This window comes from Garra rufa, chromosome 14, assembly GCF_049309525.1.
Source record: "Garra rufa chromosome 14, GarRuf1.0, whole genome shotgun sequence".
Taxonomy (NCBI): Eukaryota; Metazoa; Chordata; class Actinopteri; order Cypriniformes; family Cyprinidae; genus Garra; species Garra rufa.
Window position 1 is genome coordinate 16,832,147 of NC_133374.1, and position 20,872 is coordinate 16,853,018.

General features: G+C 34.2%; 1 protein-coding gene across 1 annotated transcript in view; it reads right to left on the reverse strand.

Annotated features, from left to right (window-relative positions):
• The window catches only part of nova2 (NOVA alternative splicing regulator 2), an 83,744-nt gene that overhangs the window by 57,626 nt on the left and 5,246 nt on the right, over positions 1-20,872 (reverse strand). The window contains exon 2 of the mRNA XM_073817476.1: positions 13,337-13,480. Within this exon, the coding sequence (XP_073673577.1) occupies positions 13,337-13,480 (144 nt within the window). The remainder of the gene's footprint in view (positions 1-13,336; positions 13,481-20,872) is intronic.

The window sequence follows — 20,872 nt, forward strand, 5'->3', positions numbered from 1 at the left end:
GTAATCTATTTTGATTAAAGATCACTTTAGAATAATTATTATTTGTAATAAGTATCTCAATAAAAAAAATCTTAATTATACATGAATCTTAATGTGTTACTAAAAAATTATATGCATTGATTAATTATACCAATTATAATTATTTTTCTGGCAATTTTGAGATTATCTGTGTTATTTTAGTTCATAAACCTAATGCGAACCTTGTTAAAATGTAGTAATTTATTCAAGTAAATTAAGCAAATGTTCTTATTTATTTATTACTAATTATTATTATTATTTTCATATAGATTTAAAATAAAATTAACTCAAATCTTTTTTATTTTAATAAATCTCAATGCTAATACATTTTTATTTAAAGATTTAAGTATTTTATAGGTATGTTAACATAGTAATTAATTTTGATTAAAGATCACTTCTGAATAATTGTTCTTTGTAATAAGTATCAGAATAAAAAGACTTAATTATACATAAATCCTAATGTGTTACTAAAAATGATATTAATTATACCAATTATAATGATTTTACTAGCAATTTTGAGATGATCTGTATTATTTTAGTTCAAAAATCTAATAAGAACCTTACAATGTAATTACAGTATTCAAGTAAATAAAGCAAATGATTTTAATTTCTTGCAATATATATTTCATACTGTATACCATTTATTTTACTAAATAGTTTATTGTAATAAATCTCAATTCTACAACAGATTAAGATTTTAAGGAATAGAATAAAAATTATATTTAAGAATAAGTTATTTAATTTAATTTTACTAATTATTTCAATACTACAACATATTAATCATTTAACATTATTTTAAAGGTATGGTTAACTTGGTGATGTATGATTTATAGTATGTACATAAACTATATAAATAATAATTATTGTACTGGCTATTTTGAAATTGTCTGAATTCAGAAAATCTAAGAAAAACCTTAAATATAAAAAGTATAATTAAATATATAATTTTTTATTATTTTCTTAGTACGATTGTTTTTTACACTACGTTTTAAACGGCCAGTGAGAGTAGCAGGACATCTGCCGCTGCTTTTTTCCCTCCGCGGGAACTTCAAAATGGAGGCCCTGCCTCTACGCGATTGGCTGTGGGAGTCTGTGGCCTCTTTACGTGACCGGACTGCGAGAGCATCCATCCTTACTGCGGCTAACTCTCTCTCTCTCTATTTCTCAGACAACGCATCTGTCTCGCCCTCAAGCCCAGCGGCAGACATCAGCACAGAAGCGAGAGACATCTTTGTCGCCTGTCTACCTGCCTGGTGTAGCTGGGGAAACAGAGAACGACGGCTATAATGATGATGGTAGAGGGGAACCTCTTGCCTCTGGAGCCGTCACTTTAATTCCCATCTCTGAGGCAACCGAGTGTAGAGACTAACAAAGCATGCTTTGTCTCAAAGGGGGGAGTGAGAAACCGTAGGGAGGAGGGCGTGACTGTGACAAAGGGGGATGGGGGGATTGTCGCCCCTGTCAGCTCTGCACCAAACCCCAGGAGAGGTCCCACCTTCATGGGACTGATCCTGTGCACCTTGCGCGCAGCTATGAGACACGAGTCGTGCTGCCGATAGACGAGGCTGGAAAACCGAATCATAATTAATGGTTCATTTAAGAAGTGGTTTTATTCAAAGTGAGTCACTTTTGACAAAAGTTGAACGTAAGCTTCTCCCGCCAAAAGTACGTGCATATCCGTGCATATAAATAAAGTCTGTCAAGGCCCTGAATTGCTGAGCTTAGAGCGTCGGGGGTGGGTTTTTACTGATGAGCTCATCATAAAATGTGCAGCAGATGACAGAGTGAACGCAGCGAGAGATGAGGATGGCTGTCTCCCACTGACACATTCATCATCTCTACTCCACCGACAGACTCAGACAAAAGCACAGAGACAGGCCCACTTATGTAACACGTCAGGACTCCCACTGACACCCAGGATGCATTTTTATAAAAAACAGGCCTCGTTCGATACAACTACTATCACTACTGTGAGCTACAGACGTTTGCTATTCATTATGATTGATAACCATTTCTTTAACAGCGTTAGTATGGGGTTGCTGATATATATTTGATTTCTATTTTGAATAAATCTGTTCTTTTTAACTTTTTATTCATCAAAGAATCCTAAAAAGTATCATAGATTCCAAAAAAATTATAAGCAGCACAGCTGTTTCTAACATTGATAATAAATCAGTATATTAGATATTCAGCTTTGCATCACAGAAATAAATTATATTTAAAAGTATATTAAAATATAAAATATTATTTTACATCGTAATAATATTTCACAATATTACAATTGTTTTCTTTATTTCTGTATCAATGCTGATATATACATAATTTAAATATATTGAATTATACATATATATAAAATATACATACATGTATTTACGTTTGTATATATTTTAGAATGATAATATATAAAATATGTCCAAAGTAGAATTTTAAGTGCATGTAAAATACATTAAATTAAATAAAAATGACATAAAAAATTACTGGGGGAAACGTTTTTGTCATTTTTGTAACTGTAGGCTGAGATTTTAATTTTGAAATGAATTATTATATTATAATGACATAATAAATAAATAAACATAAATATGAATAAACTATGTGCACATGTGTATATATTTATTTATTTATTTATTTATTAGATAATTATCCAAAATATGTCCCAGGCCAAGCAGAAATTTGAGTACATGTAAAATATATTAAATTAAAAGAAATACTTAAATTACAATTACTTAAAATTTACTTAAAAAAATACATTTTTGTATGTTCTTGATTTATGCACTATAACACTATCTAACAAATAAATCAATGTATATACTATCTATCTGTCTATCTGTGTACACACATATGTGACCCTGGACCACAAAACCAGTCTTAAGTCGCTGGGTTTTATTTGTAGCAATAGCCAAAAATACATTGCATGGGTCAAAATTTTTGATTTTTCTTTTATGCCAAAAATCATTAAGAAATTAAGTAAAGTTCATGTTCCATGAAGATTTTTTGTAAAATTCCTACTGTAAACATATCAAAATGTAATTTTTGATTTGTTATATGCATTGTTAAGAACCTAATTTGGACAACTTTAAAGGTGATTTTCTCAGTCTTTTTGATTTTTTTGCATCCTCAGATTTCTGATTTCAAATAGATGTATCTCAGCCAAATATTACATTACAAACCATACATCAATAGAAAGCATAATTATTGAGCTTTCATATGATGTATAAATCTCAGTTTTGTCAAATTTAACCTTATGACTGGTTTTGTGGTCCAGGGTCACATATTGTTTATTTAATGATAGCAACTATAGAGATTTGAATGCTGAAATTAATTATATATATATTATATAATGCCCTAATAAATGAATACACATAAATATATGTAAACTGCATGTGTATATATTTGTTTGTTTGTTTATATATTTTTTTACAATTATAATATATAAAATATGTCCCAAGTAGAAATCTGATCACATAAATATAATATAATAAATGAACTAAACAATACCTAAAAATTACTTACAATTATTGTTTATTTATATACATAATTTATTTACATACATAATTTAATAATGGCAACTATAGGCTGAGATCTGAATCTTGAAATTAATTATATATTATATTATAATGACCTAATAAATAAATAAACATAAACATGAATAAACTATATGTGTGTATATACTTATTTATTTATTTGATATAAAATATGTCCCAAGTAGAAATTTTAGCACATGTGAAATATAATAAATTCAAATTACTTAAAAAAATAAAAAACTTACTTTATAATATTACTTAAAAAATGAAAATACTTACTTAATAAATTAAAATGACTTAAAAATTACATTTTTTATGTTCTTGATTTCTTTAATACTATCTAATAAATAAATGTATATACTGTCTATCTATCTATCTAGTTATCTACACACAATTTATTTAGTAACACTTTACAATAATGCTCAATAATTAACATTAGTTAATATAAACTAAGAATAAAAATGAAGAATTAAAACTAAGACAAAAAAAGTGACATTTACAGTTTACAACATTAGTAATTTCATCTAGTAAACTATAAATTTAAATATTTGAGCGTTTCTTTGTGTATGTGGTGTTAAACAGTCATTTCAGTTACGTGCTGCACTGCACTCTCACTTTTGCCGTTTTCCTATTTCTTTCAGTCTTGTTTTTTTGTCTCTCCATCACCACAAACACACACACACCAACACCTCCTCAGGCAGATGGGAGGCCAGCCTGTGCGCCTGCACCTCCCCCCACACTTGAGGAGCTGTGTCGTCAACAATGTCAAAAGCTTCTATTGTCATTAAGAGTGGCCCACCACTCCTCTTTGTCCTACACAGTTTAGACACATCATTGAGCATTCAAACAACTGGATATTCAATCACTCCTCCCCCTTCACTGTGTCATTCCCCTCTCAACTTCTTTCCATCTTTTTGTCCCTGTGCTATAACTGCACTGTCACAAATATCTCAAATACCATGATATACTCACTCAAAGAGTCAAACCTACACAACTCAAGAGTCTAATATGGGCGATGACAGGAGTGTCAGGCGGTAAGCTCATTGAGGTAATTATATAGACCACAGGAAAAACTTACAGAAGGGTCAGGAGGGATATTTTTAGCTCTCAAATCCAACATCCTCCTTGTCCGAATCCACTATTCCCCACATTGCTCAAGCATGGGACAGTTATTGAGGACCTAAGCTCTGTGCCCATAAGCTCTCGCCCACTCGGTGCCTGCTCTAATAATGCAGAGACTGAGGGATGACAGACAGGGAATGCCGTTTAGACCTACAGGAATGCTGGATTAAAAGCATTCAGATCTACAAAATGGTTTACTGTTATCTCATAACTGGCTTCAGTTCTCATAGCTGACATCAGCTCACTTGTTTTTCAGCGTTTCCATGTGAAGCTATTATAAACAATCACTATGTATTACATGAGATGAGAACTGTCCATTACATCAAGCACTATTGTGTGTGAAATACTGGCCTCGGCTACATCAGCGCCCACAGATTTTGAGGATTTTGAGTGATTTAATGATTCTAACACATTTTAAACGAAGTTGAAGTAAATTTTCCTGGAATTTAGAAAAAAAAGGGGCAACTCGGAATTTTCCAGCTTTCAACGTTTTCACTGTTATACACTCAGTCTACGTTTACACTATGGCTGTCACTATCGATTATTTTGGTAATTGAGTAATCTACCGATTATTTTGACGATTAATCATATAATCTGATTAAAATTCATTTGTTTAAGGTCATAAAAATAGACCTAAGCAAGCAATAGCCTGTACAATTATTTGAAATACATATATAATAGCAATGACGCTATAATAGTTAGGTCAGATAAAGAATCAAAAGCAAGTAATCGTATGGTTTTATTAAACAAAACTGTTCAAATACATGATGTATTAAAAACATAGAGCTAATGTACATTACGCATTATAACAAATGACTCCAGAGAGTGTCTGATTATTGTTTTTACACTTTACTGTGCGATCTTATTGTTGTTTAATATTGACTAAACAACATTTCATTCAAATGTCCACCTAATTACGAATATTTGGTAATTTCTTAATGACAAAACTGTAATTTCTTGAATATGTGGACTAGTGTTGTTCCGATAGACGATAGTATCGTGTATCGACGACAGTGAGAGATATCGCCTGCTGCTGATGGGTTTGACGATAGTAAGACGATTATTATTATTATCCATCAAAAAGGCACCTAACTTTAGAGATGCGGCGCGGAGAGTCGGTTAATGCCTCAGAAACTTGCCGCGTTATAAACACAAGCATAGAGTGGCTGCGTCGAGCCGCAGATGTGTGCAGTGAAAATGGGTAAGAGATTTATTCATCATACAGTGTACATAGATTAAGTGTAGACTTAACAGAGGTAGTAAAATGTGGTTTAGGCTGAATTAAATATGATATATCAGAATCCGTCTGTATAGTAAACATAAACATTCACCTCAGTAACATTTGTATGCCTTAACTAGATTTACGATGCGATAAAATGGCGCTAAACATACGCACGTGAATTACACGCACATGGCTTCTCCTCATTCTATATGAACTGAACTACAACATGAACTGATGACAACAATCAGACATACAGCGGTAACATTATCGCAATATGACGGGTACAGAAAGATACATTCATTTACATTCAGGCACGCACATTTACCGCTCCCTGAAGATAGCAGAGAATGAAACCGAAAGTAAACTACCGTCAGCGCTCTGTACACGCACAACTGTGTCACAATTCACATGCACTACCCTTACAAAACGAATAAGGAATTTATTACATATTGACACATGTACATGTTATTAAATAAATTAGCATGATAGTATCGTGTATCGTGATCTCACAGGCTGACGATGGGACGATATGAAAAAAAGCATATCGCCCAACACTAATGTGGACATCAAAACGTGGGATTTAAACTTTTATTTTAAAATCGAGATGAATAGTTAGCATATTGAGAAAGATATGGATGTATTCTCCTGTGTTTGCGTAGGTTTATAATTGATTTACATTACAAATCTGATGAAATGACAAATTGCAGTGTCTTGATTGCATTAAAAAATGCATCCTGTGCATCATTATCACTGTCAAAATAACATTTACCAGCTAAAAATGACATATTTTTGATATTTCTGAGTTTTTTGATCATACAATGAAAGACAATGGGGTCCAATGTTAATTTTTACACCCCAATGTTGTTCAGAATATCTTTTTTTGTGTTCCTCAGAAGAAAGAAAGCCATACAGGTTTCATACATGAGGGTGAGTAAATGACAGAGTTTGCATTTTTGGATGACCTACATTCTTAAACAAGGTTCTTTAAAGGGTTTAAAAATGACCAACGAGTTTCGATATTTGTCCTATTTAAAACTTGACTCTTGTACTAAGACCGGCGGAAATGCAAAGCTTCAATTTTCTAGGCTGATAAGATTAGGAACTACACTCCCATTCCGGCGTAATAGTCAAGGAAGTTTGCTGCCGTAAGAGGCCGAAGCAGGAGCAGTAATACCACGCAGCACATGTGCAAATGCTAAACTAGCTGGGAACTCATTTCTGATAATACTCCGCCTGCTTCGGCCATATTACGGCAGCAAACTTCCTTGACTATTACGCCGGAATGGAAGTGTAGTTCCTAATCTTATCAGCCTAGAAACTCGCAGCTTTGCATTTCCACCGGTCTTAGTATACAATATAACTACAGAAGAGTCAAGTTTTAAATACAACAAATATGGAAACTCGTTGGTCATTTTTGAACGCGATGCTATTGGTCTAATAGGATTCAATGATCTATGTTAAGCTATGCTAAAAGTGATATCGCCAGAACAGGAGAACGGCTGAACGGATTTCAAAACGGTAAAAATCAACTTATTAACTCGGGGGGAGTTGGAGAATGAGCCTTTTCCAAAAAAAGTGGAGTGTTCCTTTAAAGGTTCTTTATGGAACCAATTAGACGAAAAAGGTTCTTCTATGGCATCATGAAGCACCTTTATTTTTAAGAGTGTACCCCTTTAAAGGAATAGTCCACCCAGACGGAAGAGAAGAAATTGTTGAATAATGTTGTATTTGTATTCTTTGCGCACAAGAAGTATTCTCGTAGCTTTATAAAATTACAATTGAGGGATTAATGTCACATGGACTATTTTAACAATGTCCTTACTACCTTTCTGGGCCTTGAACGTGGTAGTTGCGTACATAGTTGCTGTCTATGCAGGGTCAGAAATCTTTTGGATTTCATCAAAAATATCATAATTTGTCTTCTGAAGATGAACGAAGGTCTAACAGGTTTGGAACGACATGAGAATTTTCATTTTTGGGTGAACTGTCTCTTTAAGTGCGAGTCTGTGCATAAGCCTCAGTGTTTCTGATTGCATTTTACAGTTTTGTTACCCACATCCCCTCCAGACGCTATTGAATCGAGGTGTAAATTATCAAAATGATTTAGTCAGTGGACGTCCTGGGTGGAAAGAGATTGGCTTTTGAAATTTGAAGGGAATGCACCTGCTATTCTCATCAGTTTGCGCGGCGAATCTTATCCTTTCTCCTGTCTCTTTGCAGCGGCATGACTGATCAATAGTATTTGTGCTGAGGCCTCATAGAGATGCATTGGAGATGGTGGTTGGACAAGGGGGGAGGGCTGGAGTAAAGGACAAGGCACCACTCCCATGATGCAAAAATTGATCCCTGGAATATATTTGCAGTGTTCTATTAATGGAAAGTCCCTCTGAGGCTTTCTATTACATCTGACGGAAAGCCGCACATTATAGAAGCAGAGGTACAACACCCGAGGGGGAAGGGGGTAAAGCAGGAAGATACTTTAACAGAAACAATATCCTTTAAAAGATGTAATGTTTTCAGACACTTAACACAAAAAGAAAAGAAGAAAGAAAGAAAGAGATGTGACATTCTGTAAATCTTCCTGATGATTACTGAAAAAGGTCCAGTCATACCTAATTGAAAGCGTCAGCTTGCTAAGTGGGCAACATGCTAATTATATCACAAATGTAGTCTGATGTACTAGCATCTTCATCATTTTCAAGATCACTGTCTGCGCCATCACTCCCATCATCCCCCTCGCTAAGTGTTTCTCTCTATATCGCTCTGTCTATGATGAGACTCGGGTCAAACTGGCTCTGGAAAGCAAGGCTCTTTTGTACAAGACGGTTTGACTGTGAGTCTCAGGCACTGGCTGGCACTGAGGGCTAGCGGCCACAGAAAATGACGTCACGTGCCTGAAAAAGAAAACAAAGCCACGGGGATTAAGGGTACCTCGTCTCTCCTCCACAGCCCAGATGACGACTATCCCGCCGTCTCTGACAATAGCGTTTTTACATGCTAGCTTTTAGGCTAGCACTTACACATAGCACTCAGTTAATGACGTTCACAGACAGACTGATTAACAAGCACTAAAATGTGTCGATTCATTAATTAAAACACACAAGCTTTAAAACATATTGACATTTTAGCAGCAGACAAATTTAGTTAGCATTGCCGCTAGCATGCTACAAAACAACCTCACCTTCTGAACATAACACTCCTCGAGTGTGAAGCTTTCAAGATTTTTCTGACACACTTTTCCACAGACCAATTCCAAAACATGACAAAAGTCACATAATTACTTGCTAACCATGCTAACGTTTGCTTATTCAGTAGTGAAGTCTAAAAGGCTAATCATAAACCTCAGGTGTCACTCAGCACTACTTATCAAAATTTACTATGGTGCTTTGATACATATCATGGTGTTTACATGGTACTATGAGCATAAGGTCCAAAAAGATGGAATCAACATGGTTAATTGTTGTTAGCGCTGTCAAAAAAGTGTTTCACACAAACTAAAGTATACTAAGACACACATTTCTAATGAAAAACGTAAAATCTCACAAGTACGCTACTAGTCAAAAGTTTTTGAACAGTAAGATTTTTAAAGTTTTTAAAGAAGTCTCTTCTGATAACTAAGCCTCCATTTATTTGATCCAAAGTACAGCAAAAACAGTAAAATTTTGAAATATTACTATTTAAAATATAAGGTATATATTAATATAAGGAATATTAATATAAGGAACAATTTTCTATTTGAATATATTTTAAAATGTAATTTATTTATGTGATTATTCTGTGAAAGCTATATTTTTTAGCATCATTACTCCGGTCACATGATCCTTCAGAAATCATTCTAATATTCTGATTTGCCATGCAAAAAACTTTTATTGTTATTATTATGTTGAAAACCACTGAGTAGAATTATTTCAGGTTTATTTGATGAATAGAAAGTTAAAGCATCCTCTGTAAATAAAAGTATTAATTTCTATCATTTCAAATCAGCATATTAGAATTATTTCATGTGACACTGAAGAATAGAAGAATGATGCTAAAAATTTAGCTTGGAAATCACAGAAATAAATCACATTTGAAAATATTTTGAAATAAAACAGTTATTTTAAATAGTAAAAACATTTTAGAATTTTATTGTTTTTACTGTACTTTGGATTAAATAAATGCAGGTTTGGTGAGCAGAAGAAAACTTAAAAAACATTAAAAACCTTACTGTTCAAAAACTTTTGACTGGTGGGGTATATTTTGAAAAAACTGTACTTGTAGATAATATAATCTTAATTAAGACTTTTAATATTCTTTAAAGTACATTTTATTGATGTTAAAGTGCATATTTGATATACATACTAAACCACATGTGAAGTACTTGATTTGAATTTTAACAGAAGTGTCTTATTCACTACAGCTAAATTACATATAATAATGTACATAATTATGAAATCACATATAAAGATGTTCAGTCCTAACATGGTATGTCAAAAAAGGAGTTTTATGTTTAACTAGTTGCATTTGACATAAATATGAATTAATTTCAATACAAAATACACTCATTTAATTTCGAATAACATGCAATTAAGTACTGTTTTACAAGTGTGCTAAACAAAGCATGACTCAGCTTGAATTAAACTAAACAACACTGAAGTCATCACAAATAAAACTAAATTAAGTGAATGAATACAGTTGAAGAAAGGGAGCAAAAAAACAAATACAATAAACACGCCGGAAACTCATTTCTACCCCTAGATATGTAATATTGCAGCTTTTCATCTTTTGGCCACAAAGCTTAGGTCTTAAGCAGATTACACAGAGGAGAAATCAGTAATGTTGATAATGTGTGGGGGGTGGGCCGCATGGCTCTCTGGGTATTAAACACTGAAAAACTGCAATCACGGTGCTGGATTAGGAGTGAGCTTTAATATTGTGCTACATTCTGCTGAAAGGGACAGAGAGGCTGGATGGGGATCAGTGGCTTGGACGGGGAAAAGTCAGAACGTACACACGCTCTGGAAACCTGAGAGGAAGAGCGCTGGCCAATTATAATGAAAAAAAAAGGATGATGCAACTCTCTGCACTCGTATTTGAAAATACTGTGAGAAAGGCGAGCATTGTGCGTTAAAATGCGACTTTTGGTGCAGTTTTTTCATGCAAATGACTAAAAGACATAAGTCTTTGAATTGAAGATTGTTGTTTTTTTAACCTGTATGACTTTCTTCTGTGGAACACAAAAAATATATTTTAAGGAATGTTGAGAAACTGTATTTTTAAAACTGATATTTTGCAATTTCCTACTGTAAATATATCAAAACTTAATTTTTGATTAATAATATGCATTGCTAAGAACTTCATTTGGACAACTTTAAAGGCGATTTTCTCAATATTGTGATTTTTTTGCACCCTCAGATTCCAGATTTTCAAATAGTTGTATTTCGGCCAAATATTGTCATATCCTAACAAACCAAACATCAATGAAAAGCTTGTTTATTCAACTTTCATTGATGACAATAATGTATACATCTCAATTTATTGCGAATGTAATATGCATTGCTAAAAACTTCATTTGAACAACTTTAAAGGCAATTTTCTCAATATTGTGGTTTTTTGCACCCTCAGATTCCAGTTTTTCAAATAGTTGTATCTCGAACAAATATTGTTATAAACTAACAAACCATACATCAATGGAAAGCTTATTTATTCAACTTTCATTGATGACAATAATGTATACATCTCAATTTACTGAGAATGTAATATGCACTGCTAAGAACTTCATTTGGACAACTTTAAAGGTGATTTTCTTAATATTGTGATTTTTTTGCACCCTCAGATTCCAGATTTTTAAATAGTTGTATCTCAACCAAATACTGTTATATACTAACAAACCATACATCAATGGAAAGCTTATTTATTTAACTTTCATTGATATCAATGATGTATACATCTCAAATTAAAAAAAAAATTACCCTTATGACTGGTTTTGTAGACCAGGGTCACATTTCTGTTAATAGATCCTCTTGAATATTACTGTTTAAATGGTTTTGTCCATAAAACAACATTAGGCCCTATTGACTATGTTTGTATGGACAGAAAAGCATTCATTTCGTATTACACAGAAGAAAGAAAGTCATAGAGGTTTGGAGCGACATGAGAGTGAGTACATAATGAAAGAATTTTAAATACTTAACTATCCTTAAGTAGTGGCCATTTAAGTGAAACATCCAGTTTATGTTTTGTAATTGCTTGAATTTGCTTGCTAGCTAATAAAAATGACAACATATAAACCAAATTTAACTTAACAGTCCCTCTTGCTGTCTTTAAGATGGAACAGTGTACTTCACAGACGCAAGGTCATTGTAAAACATGGCCGTTTCCCAATAAATGCTGCAGGAGCTATTTTTAGAGCGAAGACAACTAATAAATCCGTTCTGGAGAAATAATGGATGTCTCGGGCCAGCGCTTCTTTGTCCAAAATTAAATGCCAGCTCAGCTTGTATCACAAGCGATATCTTCAGAGACATGATGTGCTCCTTTAAATGCTTTAGCGATTTAGATGTACCAGAGACTTCTCCTTTAACCAGCTAAAAAGTTCCGTCCTTCCCCACCGTGAGAGCAGCACAGCAGGTGGATCTTTTGACTCGCACCCAAGGAAAAGCTCAAACTAATTTCCATACAGATGCCCCCTTCACTGGAGAGGAAGAACCCCCCATTAAGCCCTCGAACAACCTAGCACTACACCCCTACGTTCCTCTCCCTTAATTCAGTAGCCATCGCAACCCCCCCGCTCTAGACATTGGAGCACTCAAGGTTGCCAAAACCAATGAAAGGGGGGTGGGTAGGAGGTGTCTCGCATTTGGCATCTGCCATGGCCGGCCATCGCTCTGTGCTCCACATCCCAAGGGGAATGGGACAGAGGTGCCCTGTTGGACGTGCCAACGATGGAAGGATGAGCAAATCGCACAAAGCCCTTTTAAAGAGCTCAGAAGCCCCCCGCCACTTCTCGTTTCCTCTGTGTCACTCCATCCCTAAAAACATCTGAAAGAATTCCAACACACACGGACACAAAGACACAAAACATGCCTGTTTTCCCTCTCTAAATATAAACATTACTAAAAAGGAAGCATTCAAACATAGTATCGGCATTCGTTTAAGCTCTCGCTTCTTTGTGAGTCTCTCGGCTCTTTGTCCCCACTTGATCTGGCACTCTTTGCAACCTGAGCTCTGATAAAGGCCATATGGTGTGGCCGCTAGCCCAAAGGTGACAGCGCCCCATATGATTCTCATTAAGAGCGAGTCGCAGTGACTTTGGTAATGTATTAACATCGACTAATAACACGGGTTAATTAAGCTATAAAGTAACGCAGGTGCTTTAAAATGTGTGCTGTTTAATGACTGGATTGTGGTGCAGTAAACAAGAGGAGGTTGACGAGGGTTCCCTTTAAAGCTTTTCTGGAATTAGGAGACTTACCCGGGTAGAAGTCTTTGGATTTGGACAGCTTGATGGTGGCCCCGGTTTCTTTCTGGAGCTGGACAATAGTCTGACCACCCTTGCCAATAATGGAGCCTGCGGCGTAGCTTGGAATCAGCACCTTTAAGAAATATTCGCCTTCCTCTGGAAACAGAAAATAGAGAAAAAATTAATTTTGCAATAGAGTCACACTTTTTTTTTTTACACATATCGTAAATAATATCTATATATATATATATATATATATATATAACATACAATAAATAATAAATATAAACAGAGAGATTTAATTTTTTCTGTAATCTAACATTTGTACTACTACTGCTATTACTAACAAATATCACTTTGCTATGGATGCCCTTTTCTGCCATTGAAATTTAGTTTTTTTTAAGAAAGGTAATTGTGACTTTTTATCTCTCAATTCTTTTTTTTCCTCAAAATGGTGATACAAACTCGCAATTCTGACTTTTTTCCTCAGAATTATATGATACAAACCCCCAAATTCTTACTTTTTTCCTCAGAATTGCAATACAAACTCACAATTCTGAATTCTTTTCTCAGAATTATGTGATACAAACTCACAAGTCTGACCTTTTCCCCTTAGAATTGCAATACAAACTCACAGTTCTGACTTTTTTCCTCAGAATTGTGATTCAAAGTCGCAATTCAGATTTTTTTCTCAGAATTATGTGATACAAGCTCACAATTCTGACTTTTTTTCTCAGAAATGCAATACAAACTCAGAATTCTTACTTATTTCTTAGAATTATATGATAAATACCCCAAATTCTGACTTTTTCCCTCAGAATTGTGATACAAACTCACAATTCTGACTTTTTTCCTCAGAATTGCATGATACAAACTCACAATTTTGACCTTTTTCCTCAGAATTGCATGATACAAACTCACAATTCTGACTTTTTCCTCAGAATTGCATGATACAAACTCACAATTTTGACCTTTTTCCTCAGAATTGCATGATACAAACTCACAATTCTGACTTTTTTCCTCAGAATAGCAATGCAAACTCATAATTCTGACTTTTTCCTCAGAATTGTGTGATACAAACTCGCAATTCTGACTTTTTTCTCTCAGAATGGCAAGGTTGTATCTTACAATTTTCAAAGTCAATTTCAAGATACAAACTTGCATTTGTGAGAAAAAAATCAGATTTGCGAAATCAGACTTTATCTCACAACTGCAAGTTTACATCCCACTATTCTGACTTTATAATTGTGAATTTATATCACGCAATTCTGCGAGTTTATATCAGTCAAGTTTTTAGAAAAAAATTCAGAATTGCAAGCTTGTATTACAAAGAGAAGTCAGAATTGTAAAATAAAAACTTGCAATTACCTTTTTATTTTTTATTCAGTGGCAGAAATGTTCTGTAATCTAACATGTAGAATAATTATTTTTAAAAACATAAATATTTGCAACAAATTTAAACAAATATTTTCTGCAATCTAATATCTACAGTATTTTTATATTACAAATATTTGCAATCTGATGTTTACAATAATAATTATTAATTTTGCTATTATTGTTATAATTATGCAATAAATGTACACATTTTTCTGTATGTTTAAAATATAAGATTTAAAAAAACCTGCTGGCAACTAAATAAGTCAAATGCTCCACATTGTTGTACATCACAGATTTTATGGCTTATTACTGTTAATGTGAAATAGAATAAAGTGATAAAGATTGTAAACGTGTGTCCAGTTTATTAAATGGCAGTGGATATGTGAAGATAAAATAAGTCTGCACAATGCATAGATGCCTTGAGAAAACATATATTGTCTAAGAGGCAATCAGAGAAGGCAGCTATAAATAAAAGTCAAGCTGAAATACTAAACCAGCAAAGAACCACTATAATAAGATCAGTGGACTTAACGAGTTGTAATTAACGCTGAACCACAAGTATTACTGCTTAAGTTAAGGAGGGCCAACAACGGCAGAACAAAAACTCTAGTGTAGGTTAGTGGGACAAGAAAATTGCAAGTTATGTAAGTAGGAACGCTCCGGGATGAGGGTACATTTTGTGAAACACGTCAATCAAAGTAAGTGCAGGAGAAGGTGAATTTGAAAAGACGTATTATGAGACTCAGTTTCAATGTAACTGGCAAGCTAGACATTGTAATGTGTATATAAGTAAGTAGCCGTAGTGAATAGTAATATAGCACAAGACATCCTGATTTCACTTCCCTCTTGAGAAAGGTCAGCAAAGGTTTTCCTGAAAGTGGAGCAGCGGTGGGGCAGTAAAGTGCCTCATCTATTGTTGGGCTCTACCTGGCTGCTGCATATCCAGGTCAGCAGAAGCACAGTACATGGTCCCTTCACCGTGACTTTAACATGACATTGTATCCTTCTGCCTGGGCCGCTTGGGTACGCGCTTAATATTCCACCACAATTAATCTGTGTCGGCTCCCAGAAGACGGCCGCTTTAGATTAGATTGTTATTCTGGAGAAGCAGTTTATCTTGTCAAGCTAGGCTGATGGCTTGGCTAAGCTACATGCACTTGCAGCCTAATACTGATGATTGGGTAAAAATGAAAGAGACTACTGGCCAGAGTATTAATGTCAGAGTGCAGCTGGAAAAACAAACCGGCTAACAATGGCAGCGACGACAATGTTTTGGTCCGAGGCCCGACTTAACTGCATCGATGACACATGTCTGTAGTTATGTGTGAACCAAATTAAGAGAAGTGTTAGTTTTCTGTTAACAAGATGAACGTGACGGATCATATTGTTTTGAGCGGGAAACTGTAGAGAGGGTTAGTATTACTAGTAAATTTGTTTTAAGGTCCAGCCAAAGTAAACACTCATTATTCACTCACCTTGTAACATTTAAAAGCATTTACTTATTTAATGTGTATTTAATGAATGGGAACTGGAGCTTTCTGATGCACCATAAAGTGGTCCCTAAGACTCATGGACAGGTTTGTGTGGCGAATTGACTGAAATTTAACTCGTAATTAACGGACAGTGTGTCACCTTCAGGTTTCAGCGAGTTCAGCGATTCATGAATGAATCATTCACACATTTTGTGACGTGGATTGGCTGATTCATTGATCTGACTCAACAGATTGATGCTTCATGATTCAGCCATAATTTAAATGTCATACACGTCAGAAACTATTGTGAGTTTTTATCACGCAATTCTGAGAAGAAAATTCGGATTTCTGACCTACATTTCTCAATGGAAGTTTATATCTTGCAATTCTGACATTATAACTCACAATTGCAAGTTAATACACTCTTAAAAATAAAGGTGCTTCAAAAGGTTCTTCAAGCGATGCCATAGAAGAACCATTTTTGCTTTCACAAAGAACCATTCAGTCAAAGGTTCTTTAAAGACCCATTTCGTGCTTACCTTTTTAAAATCTGAAGAACCTTATTTGCCACAAAGAACCTTTTGTGAAACAGAAAGGTTCTTCAGATGTTAAAGGTTCTTTATGGAACCATTTAGACAAAAAAAAGGTTCTTCTATGGCACCTTTATTTTTAAGAGTGTATCCAACAATTCTGAGAAAAAAGTTAGAATTCAGAACAAAAAATCTGAATTGTGCGATATAAACTCACATTTGCTAGAAAAAAAAGTCTGCGTTAAAAACTGACTTTTTATCTCTGAATTGCGTGATAGAAACTAGCAATTTTGACCTTTTTTCTGCAATTTGTGAGATATAAATTCATAATTGTGGGTTATAAAATTAAAACTGTGAGATATAAACTCGCAATTGCGAGTTATAAAGTTAGAATTGCATAATAGAAATTCGCAATTCTTACTTTTTTTCTCAGAAATTGTTTATATCTCAAAATTTTTCTCAAAATTATAAACTCGCAATTAGTCTTTTTCCCCCTTCAAAACTGGACTTTATAACTCACAATTGTGAGTTTATATCACGCAATTCTGAGAAAAAAGTCAGAATTATGAGTTTAACTCACAATTCTGACTTCCATTTCTCAAAATTTGTGAGTTTATATTTTGCAATTCTGAGAAGAAAAGTCAGAATTGCAAGAAAAAAGTCCTTTGCGAGAAAAAAGTCTGAACTGCAAGATACAAACTTGCATTTGTGAGAAAAAGTATTTTTATCTCGCAATTCTGACTTTATACCTCGCAATTGTGAGTTTATATCACACAATTCTGAGAAAAAAAATCAGAATTATGAGTTTATCTTACAATTCTGACTTCCATTTCTCAAAATTGAGTTTATATCTTGCAATTCTGACTTTATACCTCGCAATTTTGAGTTTATATCTCACAATTCTGAGAAAAAAGTCAGAATTGAAAGAAAAAAGTAATTTACGAGAAAAAAGTCAGAATTGCAAGATACAAACTTGCATTTGCGAGGAAAAAAAGTCTGCGAAAAAGTGTTTTTATCTTGCAATTCTTACTTTATAACTCACAATTGTGAGTTTATATCTTGCAATTCTGAGAACAAAAAAGTCAGAATTGTGAGTTTATCTTACAATTCTGACTTCCATTTCTCAAAATTGAGTTTATATCTTGCAATTCTTACTTTATAACTCACAATTGTGAGTTTATATCCTGCAATTCTGAGAACAAAAAAGTCAGAATTGTGAGTTTATATCTTGCAATTCTTTCATATCTAACTTTATAACTCGCAATTGCAAGTTTGTATCTCAAGTTTATATATTTGAGATAAAATCTGAATTACGAGTTTGTATCACACAATTCTGTGGAAAAAAGTCGCAATTACCTTTTTTTTTTACTTTTAGTTCAGTACAGAAACTGGCTTCCATACATATGGACCACTTTTATGAGACTTTCATGGTGCTTTTTTGTCATTTTAGAGATTCACAGCCCCTATTCACGTTTATTATATTAAATAGAGGGGTTTGAATATTCTATAACATTTTGTGTTTCACTGAATTAAGTCATACAGATTTGGAAATAATGATTTAAATGAGTTTTATTTATAGGTGAATTAATTTGTTAAAGGAAAAATTCACCCTAAAATTAAAATTCTGTCATCTATTTACTAACCACCTAACCTTTCTTCTGTTGAACATAAAAAAGGTCATTTGAAAAATGTGGGTAACCCCTCATTTAGTATGAACATTCTAAAATATATTCTAAAATGATTTAAAATATATTATTTTATGTTTAACAGAACAAAAGAAATTCATACAGGTTTGGAACAACTTTAAGGTGAGGAATAATAAAAGAATTGTGTCTTTTGGGTAAACTATCCCTTTAACAGCAGGCAATGGGATGATTTTAACAATGTTTAAATCTTCTTGAGGTAATCTCATTAGAATCGCAGGCCAGTTGATCTGGATGTGTAATGAAGCGGATCTCTAACTAAACAAGCACAGTCTCATATTTAGCCACACTAGTTGTACTGGATGCCACCAGTTTATGAATTGCATAAACAACAACAGAATAATAGAGGTTGCTGTGACATAAAGAAATGTACTCAGAAACTGGGTTCGCAGACACCTCTAAATCACAAGTCCTGTTTTTCAGCTCACATACTAAAAATTGCTTTTGTTTTCACACACCATAAGCAGGCGGTTCAAACTGTGTCTACAGAACACTACAGATACATGCTTTTCTGCAATGACCCAGATTTCCCACAGAGCTAAGACTGTCCTCCTTTTGATTTGGATGAGTCTAAATTTAACCTTGATTAATATGGCGCAGGGTTCATAAATAATGTGTATCATGCATACATAAGTATTCTCTCTTCAAAAGCATCTAACAAAAGTCTGTCACAAATTGGATCAAGAGGCTGCGTCCAGACTGGCTATAATTGACATTATCGATTCTAATTAATGAAACACATTAAACAAATGGCATTATATTAAGCATCATATTTTCATAACATTGTTTTACTTTAATTACGAGCAGCAACATATTACAAAGCATAATGGTGGTTATGCAGTGGAAAAGAAGGAAAGAAACAGCACAGAGTTAAAGGTAGACTCTGGTTTGCAGGCAACAAGATCTGTATGTCATTTTTACAGAAAATTAAACAATTACCGTGAAATCCGACAAAATCTGATGAAAATGGTGGATCATGGATGGCCGCTTGGTTGCATCTGTCTAAAAGAATGTGAATGAGAAAATTAATCTTTGTGGAAATGTCAGGTAGAAAAACAAAACAAGGTGAAGTACAGAACAATGAGTCTACCTTTAAACCTTCAAGAACATATCTGTGAATGTGGACGTCATGGATAAAGATATAGGATGAATAATAATGAACCTTATCGTAATTCCATTCATTTTCATGACAGTGTTCAGTGAATAATACTTTCTGTGAATTAAAAGATTATTCCAGGTTAAACTCAGTTGGCAGCACTTGTGGCATAATGTTGATTACAACTCAAATTAATTCATTTGTGCTTATGCTTCATTTTCTTTAAACACAGTGAGGCACTTACAGTGGAAATGAATAGGGGTTAATCTGTAAACATTAGAAAAATGCACTGTTTCAGCAGTTTCAGTCACAAAACGCATAGACGCATCATTAATCGGCCATATTGGCGGCACTGAACACAAACAATACCACTGAACCAGACGAAACTTGCATATTTTGCTGATTATCGCTGCTGGAAATGGCCAGTTATTGTCATGTTTTGGGCTGTACTAATCAGATAGACCAGAAAAAACATCTGGAGTACTATAGACTGCCAAAAGTTAGGTGCAAAAAACTCTGGTTTGAAGTTTGCCAAACTGAACCAGGATTTCCAGGGCAAGAATCTTGACAACATTCATGTTTGTTCTTATCATTTCCAGGCGGTAGGTGAAATAGGTTCATATCTTAATTATTACTGCTCATATGTATCTTTAACAACTTTTAACTTTAGTTTGTAAAAATATTGCACCCTTTCCTGTTTACTAAGTCCTTCTATATATGATTTAGCAGCTTCCACGTGTTTCTTCCGTGGTTTAGACAGCATAAATTAGCAAAACAACATATTCAGTGGTACATTCAAGGAACACTTCACTTTTTTTGGAAATAGGCTCATTCTCCAACTCCCCATCACGTTCAAAAATGACCAATGAGTTTCGATATTTGTCCTGTTTAAAACTTGACTCTTCTCCAGTTATATTGTGTACTAAGACGGGTGGAAAATGTAAAGCTGCAATTTTCTAGGCCAATAAGGAACTACACTCCCATTCCGGCGTAATAGTCGAGGGAGTTTGCTGCCATAACAAGGCCGAAGCAGGCGCAGTAATATCACGCAGCGCCTGAAATTAGTTCCCAGCTAGGTAACTTCCAATGTGACTGGCGTGATATTACTGCGCCTGCTTCAGCCTTGTTACGGCAGCAAACTTCCTTGACTATTACGCCGGAATGGGAGTGTAGTTCCTAATCTTATCAGCCTAGAAAATCAATTAAATAGGAAAAATATTGAAACTTGTTGGTCATTTTTGAACGTGATGCTATTTTGGTCTCATAGGATTCAATGATCTATGCTAAGCTATGCTAAAAGTGATATCGCCAGAACAAGAGAGTGGCTGAATGGATTTCAAAATGGTAAAACTCAACTTATTAACTCTGGG